At 39.9% G+C, this 12,497-nt stretch overlaps 1 protein-coding gene across 1 annotated transcript in view; it reads left to right on the forward strand.

The window, feature by feature from the left end:
* AK5 (adenylate kinase 5) overlaps positions 1-12,497 on the forward strand; it is a 96,858-nt gene that overhangs the window by 75,868 nt on the left and 8,493 nt on the right. The window contains exons 11-13 of the mRNA XM_075097899.1: positions 4,780-4,943; positions 5,949-6,065; positions 10,056-10,244. Of these exons, the coding sequence (XP_074954000.1) occupies positions 4,780-4,943; positions 5,949-6,065; positions 10,056-10,244 (470 nt within the window). The remainder of the gene's footprint in view (positions 1-4,779; positions 4,944-5,948; positions 6,066-10,055; positions 10,245-12,497) is intronic.

Raw genomic sequence — 12,497 nt, forward strand, 5'->3', positions numbered from 1 at the left:
AATTCTGCTGCTGGCATTTTATGTAAGTGTTCATAGTATATTGGTATATGATAAATCATCAGATTTGCAAGTTTAAAATAGAGACATCCCAGTCTGTGTGACACTTCTGCTTTATTAATATTTCTGGCAGCAAAGCTGGTTCGTGAACTGCTCACATTGCTCGTTCCTGTCCCTGCTCACTCCCAGCAGCAGTCCCAGCTCCCTCTAGCATCATTAATTCATCTGCTTGTGATGTTGTGCTCTAGGCCAGGCTGGTACATCTGAATCACATGCCTAGGCTTGCGGTCTTTCATAGTCTGGGGCATGAGGCAGAGCAGGTGTAAGACACTTGATTTCTTAAACTGAGATCTTTCACTGATCTGAGGCAGACTGCAGTTAAACATTCAGAAGTGCTGCTTGGGCAGTTGTCATTTCTCCCTACCCACTGAGACTACTCTTTTTCTTCCCTTGAAGTGCTCACTGTGAAGCATTTCTACATTCAATAATTAAATGGGGAAAGGTGACCACCTAAGTCAGCAGTGCCACCAGAAGATTATTTACCAGAAGATCCCCTTACACAGTTTCACAGGCAGCTGAATCAACATAATGGAAGGGAAAACTGCACTAAGGGAGTGCATAGACTTTTTAATCCAGCCTTGTCTACAGAAAAGCGACATGCAGAACTGCATTTAATTTTTATGCTCTGTCTAGTACCCAGATACATGCTTACTGTTTGTATCTGAAAGCACAAAAGGGACACACAAAGGATTCAGTTTCCAAGAATAACCTCACTGACTGATAAAATGTGCTTAATATCTGAATCTGCAACTTTTTATGAAGTTAATGAATGAGCTTTAAAGCAAGAGGTACTACACTTAGCAAAACTAGTGTAATACAAAAGCATGCTAACTTTGAAGAACTGCTGGTAGTGCTTCTACATTCTCCTACAGCTCACAGCATACTTGTAATTCCTCTGGCCATTTTCTAGGCTTTAACTCTTTATCTTCATGTTATACATGAAAATCAGAAGACAACAGGATTAATCTGAATAGAAAATTACTGTGAATCAGTCTGTCACTGGTTAACACTCTTTTTTCCAAAATACACATAGGCAGAGTAAAAGATGACAATACAGAAAAAAATGACATTGTTCACAAAGAATCTTACAGCTTCGCAACAAAAGTGGGGACATATTTTTCTCTTCCTAACAACTGAGCCATTGGGAAAACATCACTACCTTTTTCAATGTCTCAAGTTTTTTCTGTTTGAAAAACAGCATACCAAGTTGCAGCGAAGGCTTCTTAACCGAAAATGCCTTTGTGCTAGCTTTTGTTACATTTAATATGCAGCTGTTGGTCCTTAGAAACTTTCTTCAATTAAACTATTAAATTTAACTCTATGCATCTTTCTAAAAAAAGAGACAATAAAGAGACCTTCTAAAAAGAATGAAATACAAATTCTGCAACACTACAGATTGATAATAAGCCTCATGACAGCAGGGTTAATTTGCTGTTAAAGCTGCTTATGTAGCAGTCCTATGAGTATATACCCTGAGCTGGAAGGAAGTATCTAATGAGTAAGGAAATGCACTTTCACATTCTTTCCCACCTAAATAGCTGTTTTTCAGTCACATTAAATGCCTGCCTTAAGAGAGAGAGACAAGACATTAACTAGTACTTGAACTTTAGGCATGCAAATGAATACTGGCTAATGTGTTCGGCCCTCAGTGCTGAATTTCCTGGGGGCATTCAGCCTCTTCTCAGATAAGGCCAGGCAGGAACTGCAGTCTCATTCGTTTATAAGACAGCACAAGACTTTGTAAAGTGGGTCATATACATTCGTCAAGCAGTAGGATGCCTTGCTACTCATCAAATGATACTAAATTAATAGCAGTGGCCATAAAAATTACCATTTTCAGCAAATAAGTAGTATTTAATTATGTCTTTTCCTCTTTAAAAAGCTCAATATTTTAATCACAGCTTTGTTGGAAATCATCTATCAAAAAAAATAAAGATGGTCGATTTTAATTAATGTTTTAGAGGCAGAGTAATGCTCATTATGGTGTATGCCCTGCAAAATGGGTCATTCTGACAGTGTTCTCTTAAAATACTAACAGATTAAGGTATCTTAGAAACACATCGACTCTTCTGAATATTTACCTGCTAAACAACCCAGAATTGTCCTTGTATTGTTATTTCTAAAAAGAGTTAATTTAGTATATGAAGGGACATTATGAAATTTCTGACTCGGCTTACATTCAGAGAAACAGTTATATAAGAAACAGAATAAAGTAATCTTCATGGCTTTTTTTCCCTAATACTGTGTATATACACCAAATAAATAGGATTAAATTACTGCAATGCTAGTATATTCAAAGCCAGGAGACAGAATGTGTAAACAAGCGCATGCACACACAAGTTTACTAATCTAAAAAACCAAACCAGACTGGAAATAAAATTAATTACCACTACAGATATTTAATGGTCTCATTATAGATAATTTGCCTATAACTCTTCTGTAGCCACTCTTATTTATTCTTTGTTTTCTTTCAGTCGGTGCTTTTATGAAAGAATAATTTTCTTCTTATTAAAGCAATAGAAAAGCAACATGCACCACACACTGAAAGGCAAATAAGTCTGTAACAAAGGTATTTCTAGCTAAAATTGTATCACAAGTGTGATTCTCTCACCACGGTTGATAATTGTCTTTGTGAAGCTGAAGTAAAAGACTCCAGGTTAAGTAGACAAAACTGTGCATTTGATGCTACTGCTTTACGACCCAATTTTTATTCTCAGCTACAGTAAGTTCCCTGAAAATTATATGCTTGGAGCAATTATTTCTTAAATTGAAAGCAAAAGTTAGAAGAAAGTTTAAGTCAGGAAGAGATGGTGCCAAATTCACTCTATTGTGAACATGTTATTCCTGTATTTGTTCATGGATATATAAACAAAAAGGAAAATCAGGTATTTTCTAGTATCTTAAATCCACATAATAAAGCTGTATAGTCATATTCGCAAGTCCCAACAGTTGATAAATACACAAGTCACATGCTTAAAAACACTTTATTGAAAAGGAGGGGCGTTTTGTTTTGTTTTTTATTTTGGCCTTGCCTCTTCTTTTGATTTTTTGAGCACTTTCTCCCTACAAGGGTATAATTACCTCCTACTGCAGTACATCTTCTGAATAGATCCATCAAAGACTCTAAAAATGCTGCTACACAAATGCTGCTACACAAATGCTGCTACACAAATGCTGCTACACAAATGCTGCTACACAAATCCCAGTCTTGTCATGAGGGAAATTTGCTTTCCTGGCCTTCCCCAGCCCTGGCACAAACATGGCCCCTCAGCCCCCCACCCACCCAGTTCAGCCCTCGTGGGGTGCTCACCTCGGCCCCACCAGCAGCCCTGGAGGCCACAGCCACAGGCACAGGATCCCCAAATGTAGCTTTCAGCAGTTTCCATAGAGTGCCCATCTATCCAGCCAGGTTGGGGTGGCTGCTGCCACTCAGTGAGCGGCTGAAGAGGTGTTCGGCGTTCCACAGGGTCAGCCTTCAGGGTGAGGAAGGAAAAGCAGCCACCTCCATTGAGGAGGTGGGACAGGGCAATGCCAACACCCGCAGAGCAAAGAGATATCCAGAGCTTCTGAGGCAGACCCAGAAAAAGGGCACTTGCCAGAGAGACATCCAAAAGAGGCGGCGTTTGGGACTCTCGCAGTGGTGGCAGCTCTTCTGCTGAAGGAAGCAGGGAGGCTTGCAGAGCCATTTCTGACAGGAGAACACCTGCAGCGTCCACTGGAGTCACTGCCCTTCCCCTCCCACCCTGTGTCTCCCCACAGGCCCCGGGAGATGCGAGCACCCAGCCTGCAGCTGTGGTGAGCTGGGGAGCAGCCGCAGGTGCCTGCTCTTCAGCGAGTGGAAAAATCACTTGAGCAGCTTCACCTGAGCACCCTGTTAGCTGAGGCTGCCCTTCATTCCTCTGGTTCTTTGTCTTTGGGCCTGGTTCAAATACAGTTTTCCAGCTTCTGACAGAGTACAGTTGTGGTGGTAGAGGAGCGGGTGTTGGCAAAGTCTCCACGTGTCCTCATTGCTGAGCACTTTACTCTTACACTTCCCTGCAGCATGCATGAAGAGCATGCCAGTACCACAGCTGCAGGGAGCAGCATGAGAGAGCCTTCGTCAGCATTTAGCAGCTTCAGTACACGGCTCTCAGTTATCGGCAGACATACCAGTGTGTGAGAGCTTTCAGCTCAAAGGGAAAGGGTGCAAGCACGGTGAAATTTTGTTCTTACTTTTACCACAGTGCAAAAAGGTTTAGTTACTGTACACCTACATGCGTCCCGCGTAACAGAGGCAGGTTTCACCACCTCTTTGCCTGTACCTGTCCATTCCATAAATGGGAGCAAAATATTTCCTTTGCAAGGACACAGCGAACATTAGTTTGCTAATATTTGTTGCAGCTGTCAAACTGAACATATACTGAGTCAAATACCTGTCCCCAGTGGCTGTTTCATGTTTTTCCTTTACATGGTAATGGTGTTTTAGGAACAGGTTCTCTTCTGCAAGAGATTTCCCGCTGTTGTGAGTCCTTCAACTTTGGTACGCATTTCTGAGTCAGTAGTGTAGCGTGTGAGAAGGGAAGTAGATGACTTGCTCTATTGTATAGACTGTCTTTGCAAAAAAAAAAAATAATTGCAAAATAGGCATTCTCATCAATTTCCTCCCATTTTCTTTGTTGCTATAGTTTGAGAAAAGGCAGATATTTATTATTTTCTAATTCTAGATGTTTTTTCCTCACAAAGGTGGCCCTGGCTCTGGCAAAGGTAGCCAATGTGAACAGTTAGCCAAGAAATATGGATTTACTCACCTGTCTCCTGGCGACCTTCTCCAAAATGAGTTATCATCATTATCAGAGAGAAGTAAATTGATCAAAGACATCATGGAATGTGGTGAACCTGTGCCTGGCGTAAGCAACAGTTTTATTTGGTGTCCTAATGCTTAGACAAAGGCAGTGGTAGGTAGGTTGTCTAAAAGGGTGGAAATAGGAGGCTTGAGCTGATGATTCCCATTTAAGTAACTTGAGGGAGAAGTTTCTTCATCGCCAGATCTGTGGCACTTCTTTCCCCTCCCTGTACCAGTATTTCTTTACATTTCAGCCTCACACAGGCAACAAATTAGTAATGAAATAGAGTGAGACAGATGCTGCACTATGCATTGCAAAATGTAAGAATAAGTACAGGAAACAGAAACTTAATGTCCATTTTATAGCTTCACATTTCAGATTCAGAGCTGGTTCTCCTGGCAGCTATTCTAATTTACAGTACCTGCAGTGGTTCCATGCAGAGCTGGCTGGCATCCCAGAGTAGCTGGGCTGCAGTTTAATGGAGACTGTGAAGACAGAATGTGTTCTTAGCTGGGCCTGACTTTTGCACGGCAAGTCCGCAGCCCCAACTCTTGATGGGTCGTCAGCAAGTGCAGCTAGATCGTAGGATGCGTTCGTTAATGAAAGATACTGGGAAGTGCTGCTCAGGGGAAACTACAAGCTGTGCTGAGGCTTGATTTTGATTGCTTTGCTCTTCGGTGTGTTTGGGTCTCTTATCACTTTCCGTGTGATATAATCATATCCATGACATAGCAAAATGCAATCTGTTTGGAAAATGCTGCAGCAGTACTCCAGAGTGTCACAGGTTTTAACATTAATTTTGAAACTACAAAATATTCCCATCTGTCTAGAGGACACTTTGAGAACTCTTGGATGGGTTATAATATTATATTTGTGTAACATAGCTGGTCCTGAGAGAAGAAAAAGTAGGGTGTCCTGTCTTGCAGGACAACAAAAACTCCTGCATTCACAGGACCTGCTTTTAGCAAAATAAGGCAGTTCTCAAGGGCGTAGGACTAAAGTCAGTGTAACAAAGAAAGATGTCAATATTTCTTACTAATTAATCAAGTAACTCTCTTTCCAATGCAGGGTATTACCCTAGAGCTACTGAAGGAAGCCATGGTTTCCAAGTTAGGGGACACAAAAGGATTCCTGATTGATGGGTATCCCCGGGAGCTGAAAGAAGCGGAAGAGTTTGAGAGCAAGGTGACCATATAATAGTAATGCTGTTATAACTGCTACTAAGATACAACTGTACTGCTGATGCTGCTTGGATCCCCATCTTTAACTGGTTGCAACAGGGATGTGTAAAGAACCAATCCAAGAGTGTTGTGCTGCTGAACACTGAAACTTTGGCACCCCATCAATATAGCAACTCCAGCTTTTGCCCTCGCCTACACAAACTCTGTCATACCAGGAGAAGTAAAGGCTGATTTTACCCAAATTTAATATAACTGAGCAACAATTCACATTTAGTGGAAAGCATCATTTTTAGAATCAGTTTTCTAATTCTAGTGGATGGCTGCTATACTTCTCATGAAAATCTCATCAAGCACTATTTGGTGTACGTTCATGAAAGCATGTATCTTCACAGTTAATATCTCTTACCATTGAGCTGGCTCTGCTCAAGCTTGCTGCCACTTTGAAATAGCAAAACACAGATTAAATTTTTGTGATGAGTAACAGGTGGCATAGCCATAAAAAGAGCATTTTGAAGTAACTGCGTGGCAGCTCAGAGCATTATCGATTTCCTTGGTATGTGCTAAGACCTACTGAGAAGTCTCAGCTGTACATTTCTCAATCTGCAGAAAATACTCTATATAAGCCCTATGAATGAATTTGCTGGGGTTTAGGATAAAAGAAGTGTTGAACTAGGGGAAATAGTTAAGTATATATTCTATCATATTGCACTCCACAAATGCCCTATACAAGTTTGAAAGGTAATAAAACTTTAATGAATCATCTGTTTTCTCCCAGAACCGCTAGCTGCTTTATTTAGTTGATTACCACAAAAGCCGAGCAAGATTTAGGCATCAGAAGCTGGACAAAGTAATGGGCAATAGGATTTGCTATAGAAGCCATTAACAGAAGTGTTGATCTATTAGTTCCTTTACTAAAATGCCACAGACCTTTAACAAGACATCGGAGATTTCTTTCATTTTGTGTAGAACGAGGAACTATTTCAGCAGTGCTCCTTTTCTGGCAGGCATGTGTGTCGTGTCCTGTGAACACTGGTGTATGCAATAAAGTAGGACTTAAGAGATTTGAGTGCCTGGACTGAGGTACTGCCAGGCAAACCAGTCCTGATGCATCCAGTGCCAATGCAGAGCCCCTTTCAGTTCCTGTGGACACTGTAGCAGCAAAAGATCCTGTAGACCTGAGCTGTCTTTGACATTTGGATTAAAATACTAGGACCCCAAGCGATAATTTTGAATGTGCTAAGTCATCCCTGTTGTGTCCACTTTAGGTTTCACAGGGTGAACTTGGCTGGCTGTAAGCCACTCAGTGAGCCTGTGAAGTTTTTTTAAATGAGTCATTATTGAGATAATGCTTTTAGTTCTTTCTAAAGGGCAATGAGAAGTTCTTCCTACATTATAATTGAATGAAGAGAGGTGGACATCAGGCTTTGTTAATTAATGTTGGCAAAGTGCAAATGAATAATGCTACATATCTGCATGATGTGTAAAAAGCATTATAATTGATAACAAAGAGCTGTTCTATTTAGAAGACATTGGGAACAGTACTTATACCCAAATGCTTGACAGCCCTAAACAGAATTAGCTATGTAGAAACAGCTGATTCTCCAGCCAATTTTGCCCGAGTCCTTTCTATGATATAATTGTCCTTTTACCTACCCATAATTCCGGAGAAGCTCATGTCTCTGTTCCCTATTCAGTCTTTCTGCTAGGTGAGAAGTAGAAAACAATATTAAATTGTAAGTTCCACATCACCAGGTGGAAGTTACCCAATAAGACAGAGTAAAGACCCAATACATTAGACTTGTTTGGCTTCCTGCAGATGTCCCCACAGCATGCATTATTTAAGCTAAATAATGTCAGGAAAAACGTAATTTTAAAAAAAACAAAACCAAAACAGTAGTAAAAGTTGCTGTAATATCTGGTAGGGGCATTACTTTTACTTTTTGCAATTTTTAACTCAGAAGAATGATATTTCTGTGACGTTTTAATTCCAGAAGATAGCAACATTTAAACTTTCAAGAGAGCCACATAGATTTTTCAAGAGCAAATCAGACCTGGTCTGTCAAACAAGATACTATTATCTGATCCTACCAATCAGTAGGCCTCTTCATATCATCATTGTAAGGTGATGATACAACTGATGAAAGGAATCATTCCTCATTTATTGTATTATAATTTAGAACAGACCGCAGAATTCCTCATGTGGAGCTAGGAGGAAATAACTTCTCACCATCCTAGTCCAATTATACAAAAAGGACATTTGTTTTAATCATTGATTAAGCCCACATCTTTTTTAGCTTCTTGACCTAAGTCTCTTGCACTGTTAAAACTGCCTTGTTGGCTTTTTTAATCCCAAAACCCAGTACTGCTCTCCTAATAGCATTAATGTTTTCTGAACTGTGTGGAAAAAAATGGAGGGATAAAAGCCTGTCAGTGAACTGGCTGACATAATCCCTTGGCTTCAGCTGTCTCTCAGAAAGTCGTTAAGGTAGTAGAAAGGTCAGTATAACCCAGCCATCCTTAGCCAAATGCAGAAGGCCTACCATGAAATATTTGCCTTTAGAATATTTCTTCCTTTAAGGGCTATCAACGAAGGTAGCAATGGCAGTTTCCATATATCAGTCATTTAGACTTTCTTTGCTGTAGCCATGGTAAAAGCATGAATTTCTAATGGTCACTAGTGTGAAGAACAGTTGTCTTTTCTCAAGGCTTCTCACTCCTTCCTAAAAGGTGTTCTCTAAATCCCTGCTAGAAAGAAAAAGGAATGAGAAAAAGCCTGAGAGCGTCATTGGAGGATATCATGCATAACTGCATGGAAAAATTATCATATTACTTTTCTCTGATCCTGTAACACCTTTATTTTACTTGATAGAGTGGAGTTTATCCCTTTAGACTCAGCCCAAAGGTTGTTGCTCAGGCAAAATCTTGTGTCAGAGCGAGCTGTGTTTGAGCAGGGTGCGGGACAGTGTGTTGCAAGATTTATGCTAAATGACATGCATATTTTTCAGCATCTCAGGGAGAGAATGATGGGAATTTGTGTTTAGAACTTTTGGCTCTCTCCTAATATATTATAAGGAACATTTTGCTCTTTCTTGCCAGTTCTTTTTCACCCGTAAAATACTGCAATATCTCATCAAATGTGGATAGAGACAATTATTTACTATCTTTGCCAAGGCCTAGGCATAAAAATAAATAAATTCTTATTTGTCTTGTTTATAGACAAGGGCAGACTCTCCCTTACAACTAGTTTGGCTCTACCCAAAAAGCACTAAGTGGTGGGCTTCTCATAGAATTTGGAAATTACTCAGCATTTTGAAAATGCAGAGGAATATATCACATCCTTCCTTTGTGCCGTGTAGTAATGATGTGGAGTTACACTGCAAATATTGACATAATACAGCGTGTGACATAAAGTAATTCACAGGATGAATTCCTGTGAATACGTCCAATAACAAGCATTCAATGGTGTCCCTGAGCCTGTCTGTTCCTACTCATTTCCGTTTCAAGTGGGCACACTTTAATTTGGACATTTCCTTTTATTGCTTCTGGAAATTCTAAGCTATAGTTTACCGCTCCCTGAATGCAAATGTACTCCTCACAGCTTGAATAAAGCAAAAGCTAAAAAAATAACTGTAAAGCATTCCGTGAGTCCAGTGCTGTTTGCATCAAGCTTTTACCAAACACTTGCAAATAATGAACAAACAGGACACATCTTCAGTCCAAGTAGCCAGAATTTTTCAGATCATGTCTCTTTTTCTCTGTATGTGTAGAGCCCGGTCAAGCACAGCCTAGATCCTGAGTACTGGCATCTCTAAGTGCTGCTGAAATAAGATGTGTTTTTTAATAAGGATAATTTCTGCACAGACAAACGCACAAGTAATTTGCTAACAAATTCCTCGATGACTCTTTTGATAGCATTTGTTTTTAAAGTTATCCAAACAAAATCAGTTTTACGAGGCCAGCGGTTTGGACACTTATTGTTTTTCTTTGTCTCTAGATTGGGGAACCAAAACTTGTGTTCTGCCTGGACTGCTCTGCAGAAACCATGAGCAGTCACCTTCTGATGAGAAATCAGAGCGGTCAGCACTTTGATAACGCTGAAACCATCAAGGAAGGGATCGAAAACTATTACCAAGCATCAAAACCTGTGATTGCATACTATGAAAGGAAGACACAGTTATGCAAGGTAAATTGCTTGACCTTTTGAATTAAAATATTGCTTTTTACTTCCATTATATGAGCAATATTTGGAAAATACTGACACAGCACGGTTTATGAACTGTATTCATTTCTGCGCTTTCCAGTTTGTTCTCGTCTTACACTTCCCTGGTCTGTTTCCAACTTCTACAAACTTCTGAGTTCCACAATACAATTTGAAAGAATAAAAACACAGATTTATCCCAAGTCTGAAAACAAGTCCTGAATCACTACCTCGTCTGTATAGAATCTCTAATTAAACATTAATGCTGGAAAGCTTTTCTTTAAGTATTAGGATTTATTTCTCTATAAGGGCTTTCAGAGTTAGGATGAAAGATTATGTTAATCCAAAGCCCTTTAGTTAAATTTACAAAACTGACAGTGTATGTCCTGAAATAAAATAGACCTGCACACCAGAAAGACATTTCTGCTGGAACAAACGGTACAGTTATGTTAATTTCAATTAATTACCTCAGTTTATGCCTGCTGAGGATGTGATATCTGAAGCATTCTTTTTATGCTCTAATCAATACTTTACAGAGAAGCAAGAAAAATTCCATCGGTGCGATTAACCGATGTCTATGCTGGCACATCTGTAAACTCTTTTACGTGGGATGTTTATATTTCTTTTTATATTTCTTTTTATATATTTCTCTGCTCCATCGTGGCAAACTATCCCTTATGTTCAGCTCCAGAAAGATCTAGTCCTACTGATCCTCCTTGTCCTAAAATGGAAGGAATCCAATAATAGTTTCTGGAAGTATTTCGGGAGCTTTCTGTGGCAGAAAACACAACACATGCAAATCACGTATCCCAAACCCTTCTCCTCTGCTAAGTTCCCAAAAGAGAAACATGCAGGTAATTTATGCAGCCATAGCCTGACCTGAGAACAGAGTAAATGGCACAGTCCTGAGAAAAATGATACTCAAAGGGCAAGTCCTGATTTATGTCCTTTACTAACCCCACAGTAGGTGCACAGAAGGCAGACTCCAGAGTGGCAGGAAAAAAATCCCCAGTTGCTTTTCTTTTTTAAGCTTAAGAGCGATTATCTGCTTTTCTTTGTATCTTCTTTGATGAGCTACCTTGCCAACATTGCAAGAATGTGTCTAATTAAGAATTCAGTACAATACACAATACACCAACACAGTGTGATGCAAAGGAAACCAGAGCTCTCTGTATCTCTGAGATCTTATTCCAGTGAGCTGTGCCTACTGCAGTGTTTTCCCTTTTTGAAGCATCAGGGAAGTGACAGCCCTGAAGAGAATGAAAATATACTAAATACTTTCACACAGATTTTTGTATTCAAGGTCTGCCTTATTTCACTTGATGTGGACTCTCCTTGCCCTTCCTTAATAGTTCTGCTGCAAGTTTCTGCTCCGTCTCCTACACAATCTGTGCAATAGCAAAACAGGCACTCTTTTCTTAAAAGCTTACAGCTCATTAGCTCCTTGAGGGACTTGCCTAGTCTATGGGTCAGAACTGGATATGCGCTTTGCACTCTCTTATCATTAGTTTTTGGGGAAACTGTCATTGTGTATTTGCATGTTAGAAAATATTCATGCATTGCTTGAGCAGTAGTTACACTGTTTTTCTTAAAATGTCTGTACAGTGTCTGTACTTGCTTGTGATGAATGTAGGTGTTCAACGTACTTCCATCTTCTGGATGGAGCTGTTGGGTATGAAAGCTCTGTAAAATCAGCTTTATAAACATTATCGTGTAAAATGCCCTTTTAAGGTTGAAAAACGTGTTCTGTTTTTCTTGAACACAGGTATTCTGTTGAAATGTCTACCTCATCTGCTCTTTATAAACTGATAAAATACTCTGCTATCAAAGATGGGATTCTGTTATGGTTTTAAGTAAAGTAAGGAGATGCCCCCTCTGAACATGAACAAGTACATGTTCAGCTATTTATCAGCATTTAGAGAACACTGCCAAAGTGCTCAGCAGAGGTAGGCCTTTAAAATGCATCCTCCCAGGCTATCCTTGTCACCCTCAGCCAGCCTCGGGCACAAGCCCACAGCCCTGGTGCTTGTACAGCAAGGAGCAGAAGCAAATGGAGTTTTCATACAAGCAGCCTGTTAACATTTTATTGGTTTTGGGTGAGAGAAGGGATTTTTTTTTAACCAAATGTTGTTGAACGGTTGTGGGAATCTATTTTAAAGGTAACTTTGCACCTACAGTCGAAGTGGAAAAGTAGGTCTGAGGACATTTTTGCTCAGGGCAATTGACTTCAATAGCTAT

Source organism: Phalacrocorax aristotelis, chromosome 6, assembly GCF_949628215.1.
Source record: "Phalacrocorax aristotelis chromosome 6, bGulAri2.1, whole genome shotgun sequence".
In the NCBI taxonomy this organism is placed as follows: domain Eukaryota; kingdom Metazoa; phylum Chordata; class Aves; order Suliformes; family Phalacrocoracidae; genus Phalacrocorax; species Phalacrocorax aristotelis.